At 34.5% G+C, this 24,956-nt stretch overlaps 2 protein-coding genes across 2 annotated transcripts in view; both read left to right on the forward strand.

The window, feature by feature from the left end:
• Positions 1-7,676, forward strand: part of LOC149069368 (2-oxoglutarate dehydrogenase complex component E1-like) — an 89,586-nt gene extending 81,910 nt beyond the window's left edge. Inside the window, exon 22 of the mRNA XM_089250236.1 lies at positions 6,904-7,676. Within this exon, the coding sequence (XP_089106362.1) occupies positions 6,904-7,003 (100 nt within the window). The 3' untranslated portion in view covers positions 7,004-7,676. The remainder of the gene's footprint in view (positions 1-6,903) is intronic.
• A 2,800-nt stretch (positions 7,677-10,476) lies between these two features.
• The window catches only part of LOC149069370 (E3 ubiquitin-protein ligase UHRF1-like), a 51,363-nt gene continuing 36,883 nt past the window's right edge, over positions 10,477-24,956 (forward strand). Inside the window, exons 1-8 of the mRNA XM_089249559.1 lie at positions 10,477-10,841; positions 14,044-14,310; positions 14,452-14,606; positions 14,686-14,895; positions 18,439-18,557; positions 18,854-19,040; positions 19,150-19,381; positions 21,161-21,265. Coding sequence (XP_089105685.1) covers positions 10,689-10,841; positions 14,044-14,310; positions 14,452-14,606; positions 14,686-14,895; positions 18,439-18,557; positions 18,854-19,040; positions 19,150-19,381; positions 21,161-21,265 — 1,428 coding nt within the window. The 5' untranslated portion in view covers positions 10,477-10,688. The remainder of the gene's footprint in view (positions 10,842-14,043; positions 14,311-14,451; positions 14,607-14,685; positions 14,896-18,438; positions 18,558-18,853; positions 19,041-19,149; positions 19,382-21,160; positions 21,266-24,956) is intronic.

The following is a 24,956-nucleotide window of genomic DNA, read 5'->3' on the forward strand; positions in this document are numbered from 1 at the left end:
CCACCAGAAAGCGGGAGTGCGGCTTATACTGTGAAAATTTAATTTTGAAAATTTATTTTATCGTAATTTATCATCTTGGTGTGTTCGCCCAACACCCCTCGCTGCGAGAAATGGAGATCCCGCCAGAAAGCGGGAGTGCGGCTTATACGGTGAAAATTTAATTTTGAAAATTTATTTTATCATAACTTATCTATCATCTTCGTGTGTTCGCCCAACGCCCCTCGCTGCGAGAAATGGAGATCCCGCCAGAAAGCGGGAAGTGTGGCATGAATACCATGAAAACTGAATTTTGAAAATTTATTTGATCGGCATACTGACTCTGCGACAAATTTGTACCGCGACGAACTGACTCCGCGACAAATTTGTACCGCGACGAAATGAGTCTGCGACAAATTAGTACCGCGACGAGTTTGTAGCACGACGAATTGACGCTGCGACAAATTGATTGCGGCGAATTGTCGCGCAACAAGTTGATCGCGACGAATTGACCTAGACCCTTATTGCATCACCTGCTTGTCAGCTGTTGTCTAGAGAATTTTTTAGGTATTTTGATTTACGCAGAACTTTTCAAGTGTGTGTAGACCTCTCCTGGTGCAGACAGTGGACCAAATGTGGTTATTACCTTGTGGACACTAGGTAAATTAATATTTCTATGTAGAAGTTACTAACGATAAGAAATACCTATTTGAGTTTTAAAAATACTGCATTTTGGCTGAAATATGACGCATAAACAAAAAAATGGGGATTCAGGTGGTGGCTTTGCCATCTGTTTTTTCAGGGTTTTTGCCCTCTTTTCACTAGTTTGTTATTGTCCCAGTAATGATTCTCAAGTATGTGTGGAAGCTGGGTACTCGACCCTACCGCAATTACTCAAATGAAACACTTGATGAGGCTCTTAGTGTGATAAGAAACAAACATATACTCACCATTTTTGTTCATATTGGTGAGGTGTGTGTAATGGTCATGAAGAAAATCGTCAAATTTTGCTCATGGCCTGACCCATCTGACAAAATTTGGTATTCGAGGCACCAAATCATAATGAAAATCAAGAAACCTTGATCTATTGGCAGAGACAACTTTGTAGTGGAATCAAAGAAATGAATGTTGTATTTGTAGTGTGTACATTTTTAAAAGCCTTATATTTTCGAGTTTCAAGTCTTTATTTTTGTTTATGTTTCAGGGAATTAAAATTTTCCAAAAGAAGTAAAAATAAATGCTTTCTTTACTTAAAAATGTCAATAAACTGATTTTTTAGGCTTCAGAAATTTATTTATTTAAAAATTCAAAAATGACCTAATTTTGGGCAGAAATAATTTTTCCAAAGGGTTCCAAGTGAAGTTAACAACCGGAATTCAATTAAAATGGGTGTGACTGGCGAGAAAAAGTGATGGCACATAGTCGCCACCCCGAGAGGGTAATTATGTACCACATGAAAAAAATTTGCTGTCCTTTCTTTGTCGTCATAATTTTTTTTTTAACCAGAAATCGAAAGCTGAGATGTGAAACTATCTTTAATAAAATCCCCAGTAGCCTAGGCAAAGCATAAGGGAAGAAGATAACGAGGAAAAACCTCAAAAAGTGGCACAAAGTCACCCCAGTTTACGGTACTTTAACACAAGCTTTTATGATTTTAATTGATGGTTATTTTTTATTGAATTTTAACTTCAACAACATGCAACTTTTCAAAAGTCACCAAAATTTACCCATATTTTGTGCCGTAAATTTTTTTGAAATAATTTTAATAAAAAATCCTCGTAGTATGCAACACGTAGGCAGTTAAAGTTGCTATATCTCCTTCATATCAGAAGGAAACGGATGGATAGACGTATATGGGTACATCCTTTTGATGAACAGGAACCTTCATATGGTGTTTTTAAGAATATTTGTAATGAAAGTCGTTACTTCCCGTATTCCAATATTTTATCTTTCCCAGAATAATTTCGCCAGACAGATGACAGTAATGATATAACAACTATTTCATTTACTTAGGACTTCTATTTCATCGTTAATCTTTAGATTTTACAACCAAACATTTTAAGCCTACACAACATGCATCTGTAAATTTCCTTTAGAGTTTTAGCTTTAATATATCACAGATTCAAAACGTTCTCACCTGATTGGTCTGTCGATTACACCCTTAAGGATGTCACTGTCACAAAAACGTGAACAGTTCACTTCTTGATTGATTCGTGCAATCTCCTGGAGAAAGGAAAGCTCCATAGCAACAGCATCACGTGTCTGAAGAGACAATGAACCCGACAAATATCTTGTCACAGACGAGAGCCGACATCTCGTAGAGACTTCAACACAGGGGCTGAGCGAGTTTTGACTAGAAGATGTAGATCAACAAATCGAACGGTGCAGAGGCACCCTGCTAGATCATCAACTCATGGCTTCCGGAATGAGGCAGGGTGAAATGAAATGTAACGATCAACGTCCAAGGACGAAGGTGTCTGTTCACTGCACACTACCGCCATATAAGGGAAATTCCCCATCTCACATTATTACCAGAACCAATCCGTATCTAGAGTCGGCAGCGCTAGAACAGTTTGACAAATAAATTTGCATATTCACATAAACTTAAAATAATATTGTAGAACTATGGTATTTGGCATCTGGCAGCACGAAAGATCGTAAACATGGCATTCGATCGGCGGCACATGATCTTGCCGATCGATCCCAGAATCAATGTAATAGGTAATAAAAATATAAAAATGACTAGAAAAGGACCATTTCCGGTGGGGCCTAAATGGTAATGTTACATATTGACAAATAATTAACAAAATTCCATACAAAATCATCTTTGAAAGTAGCCAAAGATGCGGATGAATTTGACCCGGACCTGTGTGTGCGTTGTGTGAATAGCTCCATATAACCTAATGTACAAAGCCTGTCTGTGCGAATGCAGAACCCGCACTTAGGTTTTGACACACGCAAACACCATCTGCACAAACACTTTGAAGTGCATTCTGCATCATCTGAAAGGCTCCGTCTGTATCAATAGTTAAAACTTCTTCCGGACCCACGTCCACATCCGCTCCATGTGGAAGGACCCTTACACAACAGTGTTGTCGTGTTGCAAGTTTCAAGTGTCACACTTCACCTTTTGGGAAATAAAACTGCGTAATTTTTCCACGCTTTTTTTTCTGTCCTCTGATATGTGACACAGGGCTTGAGAAATCCCTGTCTCCATGGTAACTAAAAAAACTGTTTTTTTGTTGTTTTTTTTTGCACCTAAAATTCTCTACACATGATCACCAAATTGAAGTCTGAGGACAACATACAATTTTTGGAATTCATATCATTGTATCTCACAATGTGAAAAAAGCAGTTAATCAAATCCCAGAAAAGTGAGAAATTTCTCTTTTTGGAGAGGTGATGCAGAGAAATTTTGTTGGCACTTTAATTCATTATTTGTCGAACCTTCATACATCTTATTCGTGTGGGAATTGTCTAGGGCAGCGGTTCTCAACCTTTCTGACTCGCGGAGCCCTTTGTAGCATATAATTTCTATGGCGGAGCCCTGTAGACCTATTCTTTACTTATTCAGCAAAAAAAATTACTTATTTATTTTTATTATTCTACATACTTAAACTTTTTTTTTTTTTCATATTGCTGTTTTTTATTTTATTTTCCTCGAGCGACTGCGAAGGCCCTGGGGAGCGCACAAGGAGCACCGGTTGAGAACCGCTGGTCTAGGGTCTTGGTCTATGATCTACTTCCTCCATGGAGACACAAAATCATGTTTAATTGATTTTATTTCAAACAGACAATAGTACAAAAACAACGTAACAAGACACAGAGCAAAACCTTATATCTGACGCCATCTTTTCCCGATTCAACAACTACATTTGCACATATGACATATCCCCTTCTTCTCAGCGATATAGCACCATCTCTGTTATTATACAAGTTCTAATCCAAATCCTTCATTCCTGTGTGTGTATCCATAATATGTCTTTATGTAAATATATTCTCAAACCAGATACTTCATGATATTCTTTATCTTTTATATTTTTTATTATCTCTGTATCAGCAGTTCTGTTTGGACTCACTGAGCCCTTTTTAGTCCATAAATGTGTACGGTATAACCCTGTAGTCTACTTTCTTTAAGTTACTTTCAAATTTACTGTTTTATTTTTGGTTCTGGAGCAATGGCAGAACCCCTGTGTAATTGGCAATGAGCCCTGGAGCTCAGAGGAGCACAGCTTGAGAACACCCCCCCCCCCCCCTTCCCCGCTCTCTATCATTGTATGATTGAGTAAAGCAATACATTTTTATGGGAAACATGCAAGAAATCCAAGACATTTTGAATATGAGGTCATCTCAACCTGCATATTCACCAAACTTTTTTGCTTGTTTGAGCATGTTGTACCGTGTCGTGGAAAAATGAACGGTTCACTGACCAGGATGCTATGATTTATCTACCCTTGTAATGGCAGCTTTATCACTGGATCATTTGCCCACTGGAAACCAGTTAAGATAAATGATGGATATTTATCTGAATTTAATTAGTTTCTTTGACTAGTATTAATTTCTTTTTAATTGTGTTGTGAACAGACAGTATTTATTAAATAGCACAATACATTAAATGTTATTCTGAAAAATTATCTGATAGAGACAGGACAAATATTAGGTTGCTATTAAGCATTTTTGCCAAATATTTGGTGCGGTGGAATATCTGTGTAAATCAAAAGTACATGAAACTAATTTTAAAGAATTATATTAATGGGAATTTTTCTCATAAATTAAAAATTTTACTGATTATATTTTATTGTTTGTTGTATATTATCTCCTCCCTCCCCTACCCTGTTAAAGAAGTTAAGTCAGAGTGAATTATTTCTAGAATAAGAAAAACATGAAACTGAAAATAGGATATCCTACTGCAATAAAGGAAAAAGTATGCATAAATTACACAAGTCAAGTTCACCACTGAATTATGTATCTGGACAAGATACATACAGTCAATGCTCGATATAACAACCCCCTTTATCCCATCAAAACAGACATTATATTGAGAAGGTCATTGCATCGAAAGGAAAACATATCATAGTGGTTCTGCAAATATATTTGGGGGACTTATCCTACTGGTCGCTATAACGTGGAGTCATTATAACGAGCGTAGACTGCATTAAGATACTGAAGGAGGGAAAAAGGGCAAAACTTCTAAAGAGGGAAAATAAGTCATAAGTTTTATGAGTAAGTTAAAAGTAAATAATGTTTACCATTTTCTTAATTAGATGTAAAATTGGTATGTGTTGAAAAAAAATTAAGTAATAATAACGTATGATATATCATCATTAAATTTGGTCATCAGAGTACCATAGCAATAAAAATCTTTCAATTACCACTTTTTAATATTTACTAAATAAATTTCACAACTAAAATTCAATATCCCTGCACAGTTAAAATTACCAATAACTTTATTTTCAATTAAAAACACTAGTTTTATTCATAATTGTGATAAATTTTGATAAAATTGATGTTCGGCCACAGAATATTCTGTATTCTTCAGCTGAATATTTGGTTATTTGGCCAAAGTTGCTATTCGTCCCATCCCTGTTATCTATTACAGTGAAGCCCATCTGAGACGGACACTGTATGAGACAGAAACCTGTCTTGAATGGAACAGAGAAATGGTCTTGTAGATAATTAATGCTTTTTCAATCATGGGAAACCTCTTTGAGATGGAAACTGTCTAACGCAAAAACAGAAGGCATATTTAGTCTATTTTCAGATTTAAAAAAACCTGCTGAAACGAAAGAATTTTTAACCAAGTGCAAGTTTTTCTCTTTCGCAGGGGAAAAAGTTAGCAGTACTGGTCCCCTTTTTTTGTTAGGGAACTCTTTTACTTCTTGGAAAAATAATGAATACTTAGTATTGTATCTGAACTGTTCTGAAAGTAAGGAATTGGGTTTGGATGGAAGCAGAACTATTATCTAGTAAACGTCTGTTTAGCACTTCATTTATGATGAAAATGATGACGTTTGTTAGAAAACACTCCTGTTTCTAAGAAAAATGTTGATAATTTCCATTTAAACTAGTTTGGGAGAGGAATAGAGAAGGGAGACTGAATTATTATTTACAATTTTAGCATTTCATTCTGTGTAGAGATGGCCACCACCTGCAAGAAACATGTCTTGGATTTGAACACAAATCTATGTCATAAAGGCTAAAGAAAAGCAAAATTTAAGTTTTACAGAGAGATGTAGAATCTTTCTTTCACACAAATGCTATTGCTTGTGATATTTTTAAAAAAAAGGTATGCAATTTCCCAATTTTACATTTTAAATATTAAAAATTTTCACTTTTGACATAATTGTTCATTCCATTGCTATTTAGGAAAATGTTTTATATCGAATTTCAACAATTAGCAAATTAAATATAAAATTTCAAATGCATAGTAATTTGAAACATGAAAAAATTCAAAACAATAATATAAATATCTTGTTAATACTCGTTGGTATTTCACAAAGTGGATAATATCGTCCCTGGTGGGCGATGGAATGGTTTGGGGGGGGGGGCAATAAAAGGCACCTAAGTATAGGATCCTATGGATTCATTTGAGTTGTGGGCAACGAGAACAAAAAATTTCTGAAGAAGGGGGTGCAATAGAACAAAAAGTTTGATAAACTATGGTTTATAGTATTTTTAGAGTGATATTTTCTCAAAATTTGTTACGGAAAATGATAGAAATAAATCAGTGCGTATATTTCTGTATGCAAATGAAATTCTGTATGCTTTATGAAACAAAATTTCAGTCTCTTGATGTTCGGTTCTATGTAGGTTTCACTGTACTATGTTGCAATGGAACCATCCATTATTGCTCTTTTATTTTTCCTTTCTTAAAATTTTGAAAAAAAATTTATGGAGTTTTCCTCTTTGTGTTAATTTCATTTCTAGATATGCTGGTCGAGCAGTTTCAGCATCCACCGCTACTGGTAGCAAGCATGTTCATAAAAAAGAACAAGAAAAGCTGATTGCAGAAGCACTTGGACTTTAAAATGTTATTTGTTCATTTTTATACTGTATTCACGTTGTGCATATTTTAAGTTGGTTTTTTTTCCTGAGTTGGAAATTTTTTTTATTAAAACAGAATATTTTAATAAAATTTTATTCAAGAAATAAAATGTATGCAGTATAGCAAAATATACATATTCATATATATAGCAACTATTGTGTCGTGTATCTTATAGGCAAGATATAAGCTACTTAATATTATTTGTTTTGTCTGCACACTTCCCATATGTGGATTGCAATGGCATCTTTATAACATTTCATGACAGAAAAGCTGTATTTTGTTTTCATATTCTAAAATTTGCTGTAGAAAAGCACAATGAGCAAAACTGCTGCTTTTTAAACACTGATTTTATCTCGGAACTCTGTAATTTTTTAAAATTAGGAAAACACTTGTGGGATTGATAACAGACTCCTGAAAGAAAAGAAAATTAATACCACTTTCAATTTTAACAATGACCTGATACCTTCCCTATACCGACAAAGCCTAGTGGAGGGGGGACCAGTGGCATCTGTACCCTCCTGAAACCTTAGGAAATAACTGATTTTAATGGAATATGAAATGGACTGATTTTTCATGTTAATAGATTAAAAATGTTTTTAATCTATTAACATGCTATTATGTTGAGAAATTGTTCAAGTAAATAAGGTATTTTTTTTATATTTTCTCTTTTTGCATTTCTCTTTTAAATTTAGTCATTTCTTTAAATTCTGTGAGAAGCTAATTTTTTTTTTTTCACTGAAACCCTTATTATATTCTGCATGCACTTTTTTGCTATATCAGGATGAATAAGATTTTGGTGTTCAAGCAGCAAAAATTCTTGCTGCCTAGGTTTTCAGTATGCATGGTGCTTAATTTGAAAAGAGTCTAATAATTTTTGTTCCTCATTTTAGTAATGTATGTTTTAGTAGTGACATATATATAAGATACTTCAGAAAAAATTTAAATAACTTTACTTTGTGAGGAAAATTTATTCGGAATTATTCGTTCCAACAATTTTTGGCATTTCACAGAAAAATTACTCATATTGCAGATATAGTTAGCTTTGAATTCTGCTCCATTTTCAAAATTTCTAGTCCAAAAATGAAGTTTGCTGCTCCAAAATGGATGAGGGCGATTGCCACCCTGCATTGCCCCACCTTGGGCACGACTCGAGTAGCTCAAGAGCAGAAGGGCGTCAAAAAAATGAGAAGTTGCATTTTTCGAGAATTTGTCATGTAGGGCCTCAGGAAAATGCTCGGGGCCCATGATGCTTTCAAGTGAGTTTCAAAGAGTTTCATGAGTTTCAAAGTGTGCAGCTATTCAAAGAGCACATGATTGGAATTTAAAACAAATTTCGACTTAGATCTGTTAGTCTGAAAATCTGGAGAGACTTGTGTGAGAGTTTTGTTTTTTATACCTTCGTCCAGCTATCTGGAACTAACTTTTTTTTTCAACCGAGCACAACTCAGATCTATTGCCATAGGCAATTTACTACCTAGTGAGTTGCGACGGAAGTGTAAGTGCGTGTACCTAACAGTCTGAGTGCATATCTAGTGTTGTGTATGATTTTTCAGTGCTGCCATCTATATCTCAGAAGTGAAGCGAGTGATGTGTAGTGACTGAATATTTGTACTGTTTGTAGGACTGTTGCTCTCTGTGGCGAGACTTTTTAACGGGGAGATAATGGGAACTAACTGCATGGCTCCCACATCCTGAATCATGGCTCCTAGGCTGGGATCTTTTACGGGCCCCCCGACCAGACTTTCACGGGGGCCCCTTTTATGATGAATTTATAGCGTGAAAAAACAAAAAAAATGATTAAAATCTTAAAAAGGCCCCAGGGCTGGAGCCTTGTCAGGCCCACCCCTTGTGGGGGCCATGGCTGAATGGGACGTCTCTAATAGCACAACGATACCGGTCGTCTGAAATATTTACGTGTCCAATATCGGACGATATAGTAAACATGTATTTACTCAAACGCGCAATATATCTCCCTTTTCTTTTTCCTAAAATGGTTTTACTCTCATTTTTACAGCATTTTGTTTCGAAGGAGAATATATCGTACGTATAATTAGTCTTTTTTTTTTTTAAATCAAATTTCTCTATGTCGAACTACGTCGACAAATGTATGCCATCTCTACGTCGATCTATATCGGTAGGTTACTGGGTGTAGTAACAGCAGGTGATAGTTGTGGTAGGAAAAATTCCCCCTTATCCTCTGAATAATGATACGCATTTTAAATTCACGGGGAGGGGAAGAGACAAAATCTTTGAGGGCACAAGCTCCTATTCAACACCCCACCCCCTCCTCACGTAAGCTTCTCGCTAGTGACTTCCTTGCACGAAGTTGCAGGGTTTTCCACTTCCTCTGTGTTTCAAAAATCTGCAATTGTCTTTTTAACTTTCATGAAAATTGTATGTTTTTTTAAAAAAAAACCTGATCACCCGGAGCAAATCAAGAAATTCAAGGCCATGGCTTTTTCTGGCAAACACTAAGTCCGGAATTACACTATCAAAGTTTCAGAAAAGCTCATTTACATATAACTTGAATAATTTAAGTAATAAAGCTATCGGTTACATTCGAGACAATGCAGCCAATAGCCTTATTGGTTGAATTTTTCAAGTTTTCTAAATGAATTTTACTGAACTTTTTATAGTGTAATCCAAATTGCTGATTGAAAAACTTAAGCCGGGTTTTCCTAGGAGTAGAGCTTTAGCAGCGTGAAAACGCTGATTGGGTAAAAACTTGAAATTCAGGTTTTTTTGACCAATCTGCGTTTTCAAGCTGCGTGCGCTGTAGAAACCTGCTCTTAGGAAAACCCGGCTTTAAGAAAAGTTTGATAAAAGATTTTTTACAAAACAAACAATACGACCGGGATTAACTATGAATACGGGACGTATGGTCATCTTAGTAAAACCTCTTACATTCTAGAATATCAAACCGATTTTATTGGCAGCATTTTTTAAGTTTTATAAAGACTTTTATCAAACGTTTATAGTGTAATCCCATCCTCAGGGCTAGGTAATATATACACTATAAACGTTTTCTAAAAGTTCTTTTATAAAATTTGAAAAATTCAACCAGTAGGATTATTAGTTGCATTTGTTCGAATGTAATCTTGCTTTATTGGTTGGATTTTTCTAGTTATATAAAAAGGATTTTATCAAGCTTTTAGGCCGGTATTGCACTATAAAAGTTTGATAAAATCCCTTGTATAAAACAAAAAATTCAAACAATAAAGCTCATAGGTTACATTCGAGCAAATGAAACTGATAATCTTATTGGTGGCATTTTTCAAGTTTTATAAAATTACTTTTATAGTGTAATCCTGGCCTTATAATGTAATCCTGCGTGGCTCAACTCCTCTTCAAAAATACCTGCATCACATTTTTTCTCGATGAAATATGGGCAAAGGAATTCTAGTAGAGACCACGATTTCGTTGCAAGGTAAAAGCCTAATACCAGTTTCAGCTCTGTTTAAATACTAACAGTTACAAGCATTATATTTCGCGCGCTTTTCTTCATTATATTCAGGTTCACGCGTGTTAGGTGCTCTCCGAGTCTGGTGGAAATCGTTTGGTTCTGCTCGGACTTGTTAGTTTTTTTGACCCCGCTGTTCGTGGAAAATTATTTTTAATTGTTTCGAGTTGCATCGTCTGTTTTATTGTCGTCGTCTCATCTAGAGAAATGTGGATACAGGTTCGGTCGGATAACCTGAAGACGGTCCGGGTGGATGGCTTGTCGAAGATGACCAAGGTGGAAGCCCTCAAAGAAATGCTCGTCGACTTGTTCGACGACGCCCCAGTGGAGCGGCAGAGGCTTTTTTTCCGAGGGAAACAGGTCCAATCTTCGTTCTATTTGTCTCTGTTAAAACATTATTTTTATGAACACGTGTTTTTGTGAAACAATCTATTCGTGTTTCCCTTTGTAGCTGGTCTATGAAATATTGGCTTGGTTAGATTTTTTTTTACTGCCGGCCGGTTTCAATGGTAAATGAATGCTGGGGTATAGTTAATTAAATAATTGTTAGATTTCATTAATTTTAGCATTTGAATGGGAAAGAAGCAAGTAAAAAAAAATTTTTCCAATGGATGTGGAGAAAAAAAAACCCGGCCACACAGAGATATTTTGTCAGACGGGCAAGTGCACATAATGTAAAAGGAGGAGTGAATTAGGCACAGTGATCTAGTACAGTCTCCGGGGCATTAGACATATGCTGCCCATCTAGTCGGGGCCTGGGAATAGAAACGTAGTATAAAGAAGTCATAGAAGAAAAAAAAAAAAAAATCTGGTTTCTTTTTTTAATTATTAGTTCTTTCCCCCCAGCTTCCAAAACCATCACAGTAAATTGGTTGGGAAAAATAAAATTCTTGTTAATAGGTTTCTAGAAGGATTAATGATTTCCTTTGTGGCAGTTAGGTGGTAGTTTCTCTCAGAGTCTGGTAGAAATGGTTTGGTTTTGCTATAACTTGTTAATTTTTTTTACCTCTGTGTTCGTGAAACATTATTTTTAATGTGGGTCACAAATTTTAAAAACTGTTTAAAGGGCCAAGGTCCGGTAAGAGTGCATGCTCATAGGTTAAGGAATAGAAAAGGAGTTATTGACCCTGATTTTATGCTTAAAAAGTTTTTTGGGTAGAGGATACATATACACAGGCAGACGGTTTATTCAGTGTATGACGGAAGACTTGCCAGAAATGACATCAATCTTCTTGCCAGATCTTTTAGAGACACGTGACACTGGACATTTGGGTTATTCCCCCCAAAAAAGTGTACAAACTGTTTCTCTCTCCGAGACTATATATTTTTTTTTACAAAATTTCAGAGCACTGGCTGTGATTTTAATTTTTTTCTAGATTTTCATTGAGTTCTCTGTCATATTGCATTTCTTGACTTTTCTTCAGATAGTATTTAATTAAAAGAGAAAGATCATTGTTTGTAGCAAAAGCTCAAAATCTGGCTGTACCAGCTTGAAAAATTGTTCTTGGTGTAAATCTATGGGATTTAAAAAAAAAAATGGAATCTCTTTTTCTGTGTGTGCCATAGATGAATAAATAAAACTTGTAATAAAATTTTGAAAAAAAATTTTTCTTAAGAAAAACTTTTTTTTTTTGTTCGTGTTTTTTCCAAAATTTTCCCCATTTTAAAATGTCCATTCTGTTACACAGTCATTTGGGAAATATATTTTTATACCAGATTAAATCTGGTAACATTTTGAGCTGTCATTGAAAGGATTTGACTTTTGCAAAACGAGTTAATATTCACGTTATGTCTGTTAGTACCACATTTTTCTGTCTGTTAGTACCAGATTTTTCTGTCTGATGTCCACTCTGTTATGTCATTATCATAAATAATTAAGATTCATCATTTTCTGTCATAAATAAAAAGCTTCGATTTTAAGTAACTAAATATACGTAAAAAATAAATTTTTCTATGTAATATTTTGGAGAAGTCATGAAAAACTTTTATTATCTTAAAAGATAAAACAGCAGAAATGGGGTCATTCAGGGGGGAAGGGGTGTGTGTGAAGGTTGCTTACGTCATCAACCAAACCCTTTTTGAAGATATTAAATATTCTAAGCTCCAAAGCAGAATGTGCCGAAATGTGCGATGTACGTCGCAGAACAACCAGTGATGTTGCAGAACAATCTGGAAGAATTTTAAGAATAGTGTAGAAAAATGCTATTATGTGTCAGCTGAAGGCTTGTTGCAGAACATCGCAAAACATTCTGCTTTTGGGATTCTAAGCTGCTGGGGGGGGGGGGGGGTCAAAAATGGCTAAAAATCTGCTTATGTAATACTTGAATGCTCCAATAATAATTTTTTTTTTACAGTGATCGTTGTTTTCGTAACAGAGTGGACAAAATCCATGACTTTCACTCATAAAAGTCATTGGCTATAATTTGAGATCAATCTTATTGTGAAAATTCGACCTTGAATTTTTATTTCAAAAATGTGGAATGCACACTTTTTTGGAATGGCCCATTTATTCAATGTACAGCAGATTTAATTGTCATGTCACCGGCTTGCTGTATATTTTGAAAATAATAAAACAATTATGGCATGTATATTACAATTAGCATGGTGCGATTTCACTTTTATTTTGTTGTGACAGCTTGCTGGAGGCACTGGGCGTGCTTCGCTTGCTGATCCCACCCATGAAGCAAGAACATCATGATCTTTCATCCCTGAATATAAGTAATTAAGAATGAATCAGTTGTCATGGAAGCTTGTGCCAAGGGGACCTTCCAGGGATGACTGGTCACTAAATAACAGTGTTGAATAAAACAAAAATTAAACAATCATATGAAAAATCAAAGATGTAAGTAAAGGAGTAAAAAAAATCAAAATTCAAAGTAAGAGATTGGGGAAAAAATCTAAAGTTATGAGCGGATTTGAACTAACAACCTTCATACTGTTACACCCACACTCTACCAACTGGAATAACAGTGAATGTTAACTGGAGTCATAATTTATCAATTCTTCAACATTGTAAATAATGTGCATGTGCTTCCAGAAAGGACATGCAGAAGTGACGTCACTTCTTCTTTCGCCATACACCAATTATATCCAGCTCCAGATTCTTATCCAGTGCAAAAAATTCTATCTCTGTTTCCTTACTTGCATCCACATCAGTTTTTCCCCAAAGTTCTAGTTCTACATCTCCTATGAGAATTCCCCCATATCAGAAATTTTTTCTCTCGTCACCCTCTTTGATGCATTGCCTCCCACAGAAGTTTGTATTGCCCATTTTGGGAAACATATCTGTATGCCATCTGTAACTCTTAAGGAATGAGAATTTAATGATAATGATTTTTTTAATACCGTAAACTTTGAAGCAGCGGTTGCAATTTTAAGACCAGATTGTTTTTGAATTTCTAGCTCATTGCCGTTCACTTCATCAGTACTGGCAAACCGCTAAAACCCATGGCATTGGCTGGAAATTTGAAAGCTGGAAATAATCAGCAGTTCCAAAGTTACTTTAGTTTGTGGTATTTCTTCTGATTCCATAACATCAAATTATCTGTCTTTTATATTCTAGTTGGAAGATGGATATTCTCTTTTTGACTATGATGTTGGCTTAAACAATGTTGTGCAGATTATGGTAAAACCGATTATTCAAGAAAGTAGTGAAAAAAACAAAGAGAATCTGAGTTCAAATGTGAAGTTGGATCTTCCTTCATCCTCATCTATCAATGATAAAGATTCAGAATCCAAAAGCTGCTCTGACGGTAACAGCTGCACAAGTACAAAGAGTGATGTTTCTGCGGGAAAAGAAGACACTACCTCACAGAGCAGGTTTTTTGAGGTAACATTCATATTTCTGTAAAGATCTGTTGTAATCTCTAATTCTTTGACTGTTATGAGGTACCAAACAATGACTCAATGCAATAATTCTTGGATTAAGATTTAAAATTATTGTTTGTTAATTTTTATTCTTTCAAACTAGGTTGGAAATATGGTAAATGCTAAGGATCCTGAAAATGGCGCATGGTTCGAAGCAAAAGTAGTGGAAATTCAGAAAAAGGAATCTGAAAAAGACTCTCAAATACCTGTTCAAGACCAATCCGACGATTCCTTCGTGTATACTGTGGAATATGCAAAGTAATTGCTATTGCTTAGAGATTTTCTTGTTATATTGAAATCTCGAATTGGATTGTATAATTATTTTTCATAATTTCAGCTATGAAAATGATAGAGAATCGCTGCCGCTGAGAAATATCCGGCCAAAATTCAAAAAATTAAATTTCGATGATGTCAAAGTAGGTGACATTGTTCTCGCAAATTACAACACGGAAGAACCTACTGAAGTTGGGTTTTGGTACAAATGTGAAATCACAGAGAAAAAGACAGTAAGACGAGCGAAGGAGCTGATAGGCACCATATTCATGGGGTGAGTTCAGTTTCATACTTCCGAGCTTTGAGAATATTTTTTGTTTTGCGATATCAAATTATAAAATTCCTTCTACATAGTTGCCAACTGTAACATGTTGTCTTTGGTTTCTACGAATGGCTGCACTCAACTGTGGAAGATACTCTGAATACACTGTGGAAATTTTTTTTTTCAAACATGTTCATATCTTTTGTGTCTTTCAGTTTCTTTCGGTATTTTAAATTTTTTTTACTTTTTAAAATCACGTCCATTTTTCTCTTAACGATAAATTTGTATACGCATGTGAGAAAGAAGAAAAACTGACTACAAAAGGGTCTTGATTGAATTGTGACACCATTAATGACAGTGTTGTTAGACAATATTTAGGCCAAATTGAAAGGAATACGGTGGCAGGTTCTCGATCGAGGCCGATGCTAGAGCATGACAATGAGCAAATCATAAGTATCTAAAATCAGAATCTCTGGGAAATCTGAAAAGTATAAGGAATATGGGAATTCTTTCTTCCAGAGTGTCCCGTGATTATTTAAGCACTAGTCCCCATGTCTAGTAAAGGCGGTTATGGATTCGCAATGACTGGTTTCAGGGCTGATCAACGGACAATTTAGATGAGAGAGAACAAATTGCATGTTCCACTTCTTTACCATGCTTTTCTGCAGGGGTGCAAGAGCTACACCAAACTGGTTCTCTTGCTACATGGTGAGCCGAATCCCGGGGCATTTGCGCCAATTATCGTTTGTGGTTTGCGGAGGTACTGCTAATGCACTGTAGTGTGTCAAATATCTGGAATTTAGGAAAAAAAGCATGAAAATTTTATTCACGGGACGCATTCTTTCAGAGACACAGAGGGAGAAACTTCAATTTTTTTTCACATCCCACCATCTGCCACAATAGCATTATCTCATGACCTTGAAAAGTAGTTCTACTACCTTGAAGTATAAAGTCCTGTACTGTTATTGGTTAACCGGCAGGCTATCAAAGTCTGAATGAATATGCAGAATTTTCCGATTTCTGAGAGTTTTTTCTCTTGCGGGTTATATACTGAAAATAACGGTAATTTCGCGGCTGCCAACCTGCGTTCAAAGACGGCATACATCGAAAAGGGGGATTGGTTTACTCATTTAAATTACCAACATTTTTCGAAGATCGTTGTGAAAAAATGGGATCTGTAAAAACTCCAGCTAAAATATTCATAGTTTTGTCATCTAGCCACTATGTGGTCGTGTGGTTATCGTTGGCGGTTGCAGATTGTGACAATTTCACATTGCTAAAATCCGGATTTGGTGAACACACAGGGGCGGCTCGAGGGAAAAAAATTCTACCCATGCGGAACCTATTTTTGGTGCTACTGACTTTTTTTTTTGGTCAACAGCTTTTTTTCACCCTTTCAACTCCATTTGGCACCCCTCCTAGATAGGATTTGGCACCCCTTTGGCATGCCCAATATAGCCGCACGGTCCACCACTGCATTGGTGGGGGAGGGGCATGCTCTTAACAATAGTCAAAGGAAGGAGTTTGTACTAGGAGCATGCTCATTTTACATAACTCCTGTAAGATACCTTTTTATATTAATGTCCTACCTTTCCAAAACATGTTGGAGAGAATGAAACATTTGTACCCTTTCTTGTTTTTCGCACTCCCTCTCGTGCATTGCTGGAATGGTACATTACTCCCTCACGTATTGCTAGGATGTTGCTTAACATTGTATGTAGTACCAACAGAACTATTAATTATGTGTGATGAATGGGTTGCACTACAATGCAAAGAATTACAAAAAGTGAAATCGGTTCAGAAAATAGATAGATATTGGGCAGACATATTCAAACTGTATAACCTTGAAAGCAGCCCAAAGTTTAAAATTTTGCCAGTTTTGATAAAGGCTTTTTTATCTTTAGCACATGGTAACGCAGACAGTGAAATAGAGTTCAGTGTTAACAAAAGTCTGTTTGAACAGTGAAAAATCTGACCATCTAATTCTTTAATGGAATAAAATGCGCAAAATCTTATGTTCAAGCTCATGAAAAATTTAAAAAAAGTTGTCATTGAGATGCCGAACTTCTGAAAGCGACTCGTGATTCGTAATCTATTAGCATGCTATTAGGTTGATAAATTGTTTATGTAAATAAGGTATTTATATTTTTCTCGTTTTTTTACATTTTGCTTTTAAGCTGAATAATTCCTTTAAATTCTGCGAGAAGCTAATTTTTTTTCACAAAAACCCTTATTATATTCTGCACGCACTTTTTTGCTATATCAGGATGAATAAGGTTTTGGTGTTCAAGCAGCAGAAATTCTTGCTGCCTAGGTTTTTAGTAATCATGTTGCTTAATTTGAAAAGAGTCTAATAATTTTTATTCATCACTTCAGTAATGCATGTTTTAGTAGTGACATAAGATACTTCAGAAAAAATTTAAATGGATTTTAATTTGTGAAGGAAATTTATTTAGAATTATTTGTTTCAACCATTTTTGTCAAAACTTTTGGCATTTCACAGAAAAATTACTCCTTATATTGCAGATATAGTTTGTTTTTAGTTCTGCTCCAAAAATGAAATTTGCTGCCCTGAAATAGATGAGGGGTGCTTGCACCCCTGTTTTCTGCCTTATGTCATGCCACCAAAGCTCGGAAAGTTATTACTTCATTTAACAAAAATGATGGGAAATCTATGCAGACTGGCAACCGTACAATGATTTTCACACTCATAAGCAATGTTCCCTCTAATATTTTTTTTTGCAGTGAAACGTCTTAGTAATGGATGCCTCTGGGACAAAATTTTGTGTTATTTGATAGGTTGTTTAACATTGAAGTCTGTGGACAGAATTTGAAAAGAGTCCATTAGCTGGAGGTATCCCCTATTAGAGGTTTCACTGTATTTTAGAATTAGGCTTTTCCACTGTTGCATGGAAGGCAACTTGTAACGCTTGGTCCAGACCCGCCAATCCACTTGATGTCTTAATGTGCAAAAACTGGTTTCTGTCAAAAGCACCCAATGCATTGAGTTAAAAACAGGTTTATGAGTGGTTTAGCATGGCAGGTCTGGACCCGATTTCATTTGCACTGATAGTGCACAGTCAAATTTGCAGAATTTGTTTCGTCATAGGGTCTCTGATATAAAGAAAATGGGTGGGGATATAGGGTTGTAGATGTCCATATGCATGACCCACAAGGGCACGTGGAGGGTGGGATTGCATTCAATAATCATGAATTACTTGGAGGAGGCTTCACGTTATCAGAGTCCCTAGGTCCCAGTTCCAAGTATTGATATTAAGTGAAATTTCAATTAAAATTTGCAAAAAAATAGGAAGAAATCAAATTTTCGGGTGATTTTTATTGTTATGGGACTGATTATGTTGACTCTTGGGGGGGGGGGGGTGTCTCCCCCACATCATATTAAAACTCGGCATTCATCAGTACTGTGAGGCTTCATTCCAGTGTTGGCATTTATGCTTCTATATATTTTTACCATTAATAAAGTATATTAAAATTACTTCAACTGTATTTCCACCATTGAATGAGAAGTTGAATATAATTTCCTTTTCTTGATAGATCCGAAGATGTCCCTGTTTCAAACTGCAAAATAAAATTTCCAGATGAGGTTTATTTGATGACAGAAAATGTGCCATTAGCGGAACGACAATCTGAAAATGAAGAAACAAATACACCCAGTACGTATAAACATTTTCTATATTAATCAGTGAGGTTTTAGGAGCTGTCATAGATCGGAAGAAAATTTCTTGGGACAATTTAGAATCTAAAAGAGAAAGAATAAAAATTCCATGACCCTGTGTGGTCCTAATCCCCTTGGTGCTAGTTTTGAATGGTGTCAGACATATTTTTTGATATCCTGTTTATAACATTTTTTTTTTTTTTTTCAAACCTTGTTTGGAATCGCCTGTATTTTAAATTTTGAGAATTTATAGAATATGAAAGATTGTTCTATTTGATCTCTTTTTTTTGTCAGGACAAGTTCAGCCTTATTGTTCACACTGTAAAGATGCACAAAACAGAAAATGCAAGCATTGTGGCTGCTACCAATGTAGTGGCAAAGATGAACCTGATAAGCAGCTCATGTGTGATGAGTGTGATCGTGCATTTCACATATATTGTCTTGATCCACCTCTTACTGAGATTCCTGATGCTGAGGAATGGTGATTAATCTCCACTTCAATTCTATTTTTGTCTCACTATTTTGATTTATTTACTATTTTCTTTTTTGTTTGTTTCAAAATCTTAAATAAGTATTATTATTTTTTTTAGGTACTGCCCTTTATGCAAGAATGATGAAAATGAGGTAGTCAAAGCGGGTGAAAAATTGAAAGGCAGTAAGAAAAAGGCAAAGATGGCATCAGCGAGTGGAAAATCAAAGAGGGATTGGGGCAAAGGGATGGCAACTGTTGGACGTACTACAGTATGTACTATAGTGCCTCCGAATCATTTTGGTCCTGTGCCTGGAGTTGAGGTTGGAATGGCCTGGAAATTTCGCTTGCAGGTGAGTGTTCAAGTGACATATATACTTAACCTATCCAGTGTTACTGATGTAATATTACGTCGGAAGTTCTACGGAAGAAATACACAAGCACCAATTTTTTTGCTTGCCAAGTATAGAGACCGGAGAATATTCTCAGAGAACGAGAAAACGAACGATGGATGTAAAAATTGGAGAATAATCGAGAATATTCATTTTTCTTTTAAATGATTTAAATTTTTTACTAATTTTGTTTATATTGTAAAATATAAATCAGTTTTCATTGCATGAAACATTTACAACAAAACAATTTTTGGCATAATCACCCCCCCCCCCCCCCCAATGACAACTTTTAGTTCGACAACTTTTGGTTATAAAGATTTTAGAAACCTTTAGATTAAAACCTTAAAAAATTATTTTAAAATTAGATAAATTTTCAGAAATAAGTTCACAACAAAAGAAATTATATCAAAGTTGATTGATAAAGGAAGCTATTCTTATATAATCACCTTCATTCTAAGATACAGAACTGTTGTTTTCTTCAATGCACATACACTTAAATTCTGTATCGCTCACATTTCTTTAAAAGTTGTGCAATTCAGTCCCGTTGGTTTCACGTTCTTGCTTTCAAACTTTAATATTGTGGTCTACAAACTTCAATATTCCCATCTTTTTGGCGGGAAGAGAAACGGGGACAGAGAATATTCTCTCAAAGGACTACTTTTAGAAGTTACTAGAGAATATTTTTATCAAAAATAATTATTATTCTCAAGTTATTTATCGAGATTATTTATTATAATACATGTTATTACATATATTCTTGATAATACTCTCTGGAAGGACTATTATTAATAACTTCAGAATAATTCTTATTATTTTCTATAAGAATACTCCCCCAGTAATTTATGAAAGTAATCCTTCCAGAAAATGTTCTTAAGGATATTATATGTGACTATATATTATAAATAACAGAATATCCTCATCAAGAACTTAAAAGAATATTCTCAAGTTATTTATAATAGTAATCCTACCAGAGAATATTCTCCAAAAGATTATTCTCGAGAATTTTACATCTCTAGCCAAGTATTTGTGCCAGATGAGAATGTAACCTTGAAAATTTTTTGTTTAAGTAGATGAAAACACGATTTTTTCATTCGAAATTTTCTTTTCCTTTTTTTATATGATTGTCTTTGCTCGAGGGATCTATATATGTGACAAAGTACAATAAAAAAAAACCTGAAAAAAACCAATTTAAATAATTATGTAAATATACACTCGTGTATATTTATTTTTTTTATAAATTTACATGTTATGACTCCTAATGAACTATTTCATTTCTTGCAAAAACTCAAAACTGATACCTCTATAATACAGGAAGAATAAAAATACAAACTTCACAGGTAATAATAATAAAAACGAATAATGGTAATAAAAACAGTACAAAGTTAGATTTCAAGGTGGAGCGAAGCGGGCTACTGTGATGATGAATATCCAATCATATAATATATATCCCTCGATTTCCATTTAGCAAACCGTCTCAAAAACCTGTTCTGAAACCAAGAATGTATTTGGAAAAAAAAAACAATAATCACACTATAAAATAATCTTCTACCCTCTTCCCTCGATATGATCACTATGTTCTAGTACGATCACTAGTTCCACTATTGGTGAATTTTTGCTAGGGGGGGAGATGTGTTTCATTGAAAGAAGGAAAAAAAATAAACATATGCTACAAATTAAAGTGATATGTAGGCGAGTTTTAATAAGATTGAACTGATAATTAACATTGAACTGGTTTTATAGGCTTCAGAAACTGGTGTTCATCGCCCTCATGTTGCTGGAATCCATGGGCGTGATCAGGAAGGTGCATTTTCTATTGTTCTTGCTGGAGGATATGAGGATGATTTAGTGAGTGAATGTATAACATTTTCTTAAATACCATTATTGATACATCTATTTAGGTAAGAAAACTGTAATCACCACAAAATTTGTTAATCGCGACAGTACCCAATTGTCTAGGGAAAATATGTTGTAAAAAAGTTTGTATGGTTTTTTTTTTTTTTGACACTAAATAAAGTGTTCCAGACTCTGCCACGAAGCTGGGCTGGATGAGATCTCGGCAACGGGATAAGTCCAGTGGCAAAGTTCTGGCGTTCATTCATTCATTCATCATTCAGGTAAGAAAACTAAAATATAATTATCTTTTGCATTTCTTGGACTTTTTTCATGATTCAAAGGGGCTGTGTCATAATAGCATTACCTACTTATGGGCAGGGTTGCTTGACAAATCAAAGAGTTTAGGTACTTGCTAGTAAAATTTCTTTGAAGCCAAGCATGGCTTTTTTCGTCTAAGGAAAAAAGTTCTGAATAATAGCTTTTTTTTTTTCATTTTTGTGAGGCTTATTAACCCCCCTTTCCATGATGGAAGGAAGAGAATATGAAATCAGAAAATTTTGTGTCATCCTTTGACTCCAGCTTAATGCGCACATGCAAAAATTTTAGGTGCCAATATATATTTGGCGACGTAGTGCCTATAAATTCCTCAAGCCTTGACTTGAAGTCATTGTGACATTGAACAGCCTCACGAAGAAGTGTTAACTTTATGAAATTTTTTTAATAAGCTTTTTCTTTTATATCTAGGAGATCTAGGAATTGTTCAATTAATAATACTATTAAATATCAATACTCTTAAACATCAGAATATTTCAATATACAGTAAAACCTGTCTTTAATGGAACCTGTATTATGCGGAAACCTGTCTTAAATGGGGAAAAAAATTGTGGTCCCATGATTTCAATGACAAAATACACTTCAAAGAACCTGGATTAAACGGAGCCTGTCTAACGTGGAAACGGAAGGAAAATTTTACATAAACACTGAGTGTTTGGCAACCAAAAGTATATAAGTATTATTTTTCTCGTTAGGGCGCCTTCTTTCAACAGCTTTCAACTTTCAATCTTTTTTTCTTTACAGCTGAACTCTACACCTATACAGCAAAACCTTTCAATTCAGATGCTGATGCAACTGTCTCGTAGCGTTACAATTTCCCCATTTTAATGTAAAAAAATGTAAGAGAAAATTAAAATTGTACAATAAAAGACTGAAAATATAGATGAAATCATTCGAAATTGCTCAACTTTGGAATAAGTTTAAATTAAATTAAGTTGTTCGTTAACTTTACCCAAATATAGTTAAGTCAAAGAAATTAAGAGAATCTCTCTATTTTGTACTCACTTGCTAAGTCGTAATCTCATGCGCATTTAAAATTTTCATTCAAAATTATAGACAGCACAGTATTATTTTTCTCAAGTGTTAATTGATACACCAGAGCACTGAATTTGAGGTAATGGAAATGAAAATTTTGAAATGAAGTTATTTTTTGTTGTAATAAAAATTAGAATATGGTGACCAGGGTTTAAGCTATGATCACATTTTTCGCAAAATGCGAAAGAAAATCTTAGAATGCGAAAGAAGTGGTAGCCACTTTCGCAAAAATGCATGCAGGAGGCACGAAACAAGTATACATCCAATCATCAATCATTACATTAGCATTTTAGCATTTTGCTAAAGCTTTTCTACCCATTTTCGCTTTTTTGCGAAAGGAATTTTTTTATCTAGCTTAAACCCTGATGGTTACCCATGCGATTTTCTTTCTTAGACGATCAAAAATTTAAAATATTTTCGTACCAAAATCAGAAAATCGAAAGAAAATTCTTTTATATGTTGTTTTATAAATTTTTAAACTTAAAATATTGTACTTTCAACAGTTAGTAGCACAAAATTTCTCTAGGGAAAACTCACTCAAAAGGGAAATTTGTGCTGTATGAAACCACTGTATCTGATCAAGTTCGAGCAGGTCCAGATAAAAACATAGGGCTTCAGTGTTTTCAAATTCTTTAGAAGTTATCCTTATAGCAACAATAAATAATTTTTGTATCGATAGTGAATGATTTGTGTGCTATTGTGAAATCATTCTCTCTCTCTCAACATGCCCAAAGTGAAGCAAAGCACTTCACAGAAACTGATCATTTTTGTTGCATCACTGTCATTTTCTGCACACGAGGGCTAATCAGAACGGGACCTACAATTTATTGCTGATTCCGAACAGCAACTTTTTTATATTCACAGAGGTTGGTGTGCTAATTTCTCAACGCGGGATTTGGATTGAACTATGTAACTATTACTGTGACAACTTTTCAGTTGTGAAGGAGATCATTGAATCATTTGATAACAAAGAAGCTTGCTCAATCAAAGTTGCTTGCTGATCCTGAAATTGCTGGTAAATTTTCCTACATTAGGTCAAATTTTGGTTTCATTTTTGACATAATTGCTTCTTTATAGAAGTCAAGTGCTCCACTAGTTGGGCAAATTTATTTGATGAGGGAAGTTGTGAATTGTTTAAATCCATTGACTGAGAAAGTGGAAACGGCTGTGCAAAAGAAAATTGGGAAGTTTGAAGAAAAACAAGGGATACAGAAAGTTGCTTATAATTGCAGACATACTATCAGGGAACTTTTCTCTGGATGAAATTTCTGTAGATGTTGAACTAAGTAATTTGATTTTTTTTTTTTTTTTAATATGCTCCAGCAGTGTCTGTTGAAGTAGAAAAGAACTTTTCAATGTTTAAATCTTTGTTGGCAGATAATAGAAAAAATTTCTTTTAAAAATCCGCACACATACAGGGTGATTCAGAAAAGATGGGGAAAAGAGGTGGTAGTATGCACAACAAACAATTTTCATCAAAGAATGCATGGTCTAAAACAGGGTTGGGTTTTTGACATCAAAAACCAGTTTGACATGACAAGTGTCAAACTGGTTTAAATCGTCATAAACCTAAATGAATGTCTTTTGATAATGTTTTGAACACAATAGGTATATAACATGATGAAAAACTTTTTGTATATCACAATGTTTTTCAAACATTAATTTATTACAATAATTAAAACAAAATGTTAATTATAATTAGCAATTTTGAATGTTTTTAACATAAGAGTCTAGAACATATAAAATATAATTTTATGGTTTATTTATCTAAGATTATCTTCACTTGTGTTCAATTTGCTAAGCGGAATAGAGCTGTTTATTCAAAATATGTATGATAGGGCATCAAGGTTAGGTTTTGAACCCAGAAAATAACTTGCAAAAACTTACTGTCAATGATGTCAAATAGTTTTTGTTAGCCTGATAGATATGTTAAATAACAAAACACTTACTTTTATGTAGATTAAAGGGATTTATATTCAGAAATAAAATTACTGAGGAAAAATACCTATTTTGATAATTAAAATTTTCTGATCTGCCCAAAATTTTATTCCATATAAAAATGCTCATGCAACATCTGTTAATGCACTAATTAAACTAATTTATTTTCCCATAAAATTTCTTAGCTCTTAGCTCAGTGTGTATAAATTCACAGTTTTAAAGTATATTTTCAACCAAAACAAAGCTGTTAGGACTTGATACTTGATATCCAAAGGCTCTTTTTTTTTTTTTTTTTGCATGTTTGAATACATCTTCAATTTGAAAACCATCACATTATAAACGCTAGTAAATATACCATATCATAGTACAAAAGTAAGAATAACTAAGTTTGACTAAG

Source organism: Pholcus phalangioides, unplaced genomic scaffold, assembly GCF_987345545.1.
Source record: "Pholcus phalangioides strain wild (caught in Gottingen) unplaced genomic scaffold, Ppha-v1.0 ptg000022l_1, whole genome shotgun sequence".
In the NCBI taxonomy this organism is placed as follows: Eukaryota; Metazoa; Arthropoda; class Arachnida; order Araneae; family Pholcidae; genus Pholcus; species Pholcus phalangioides.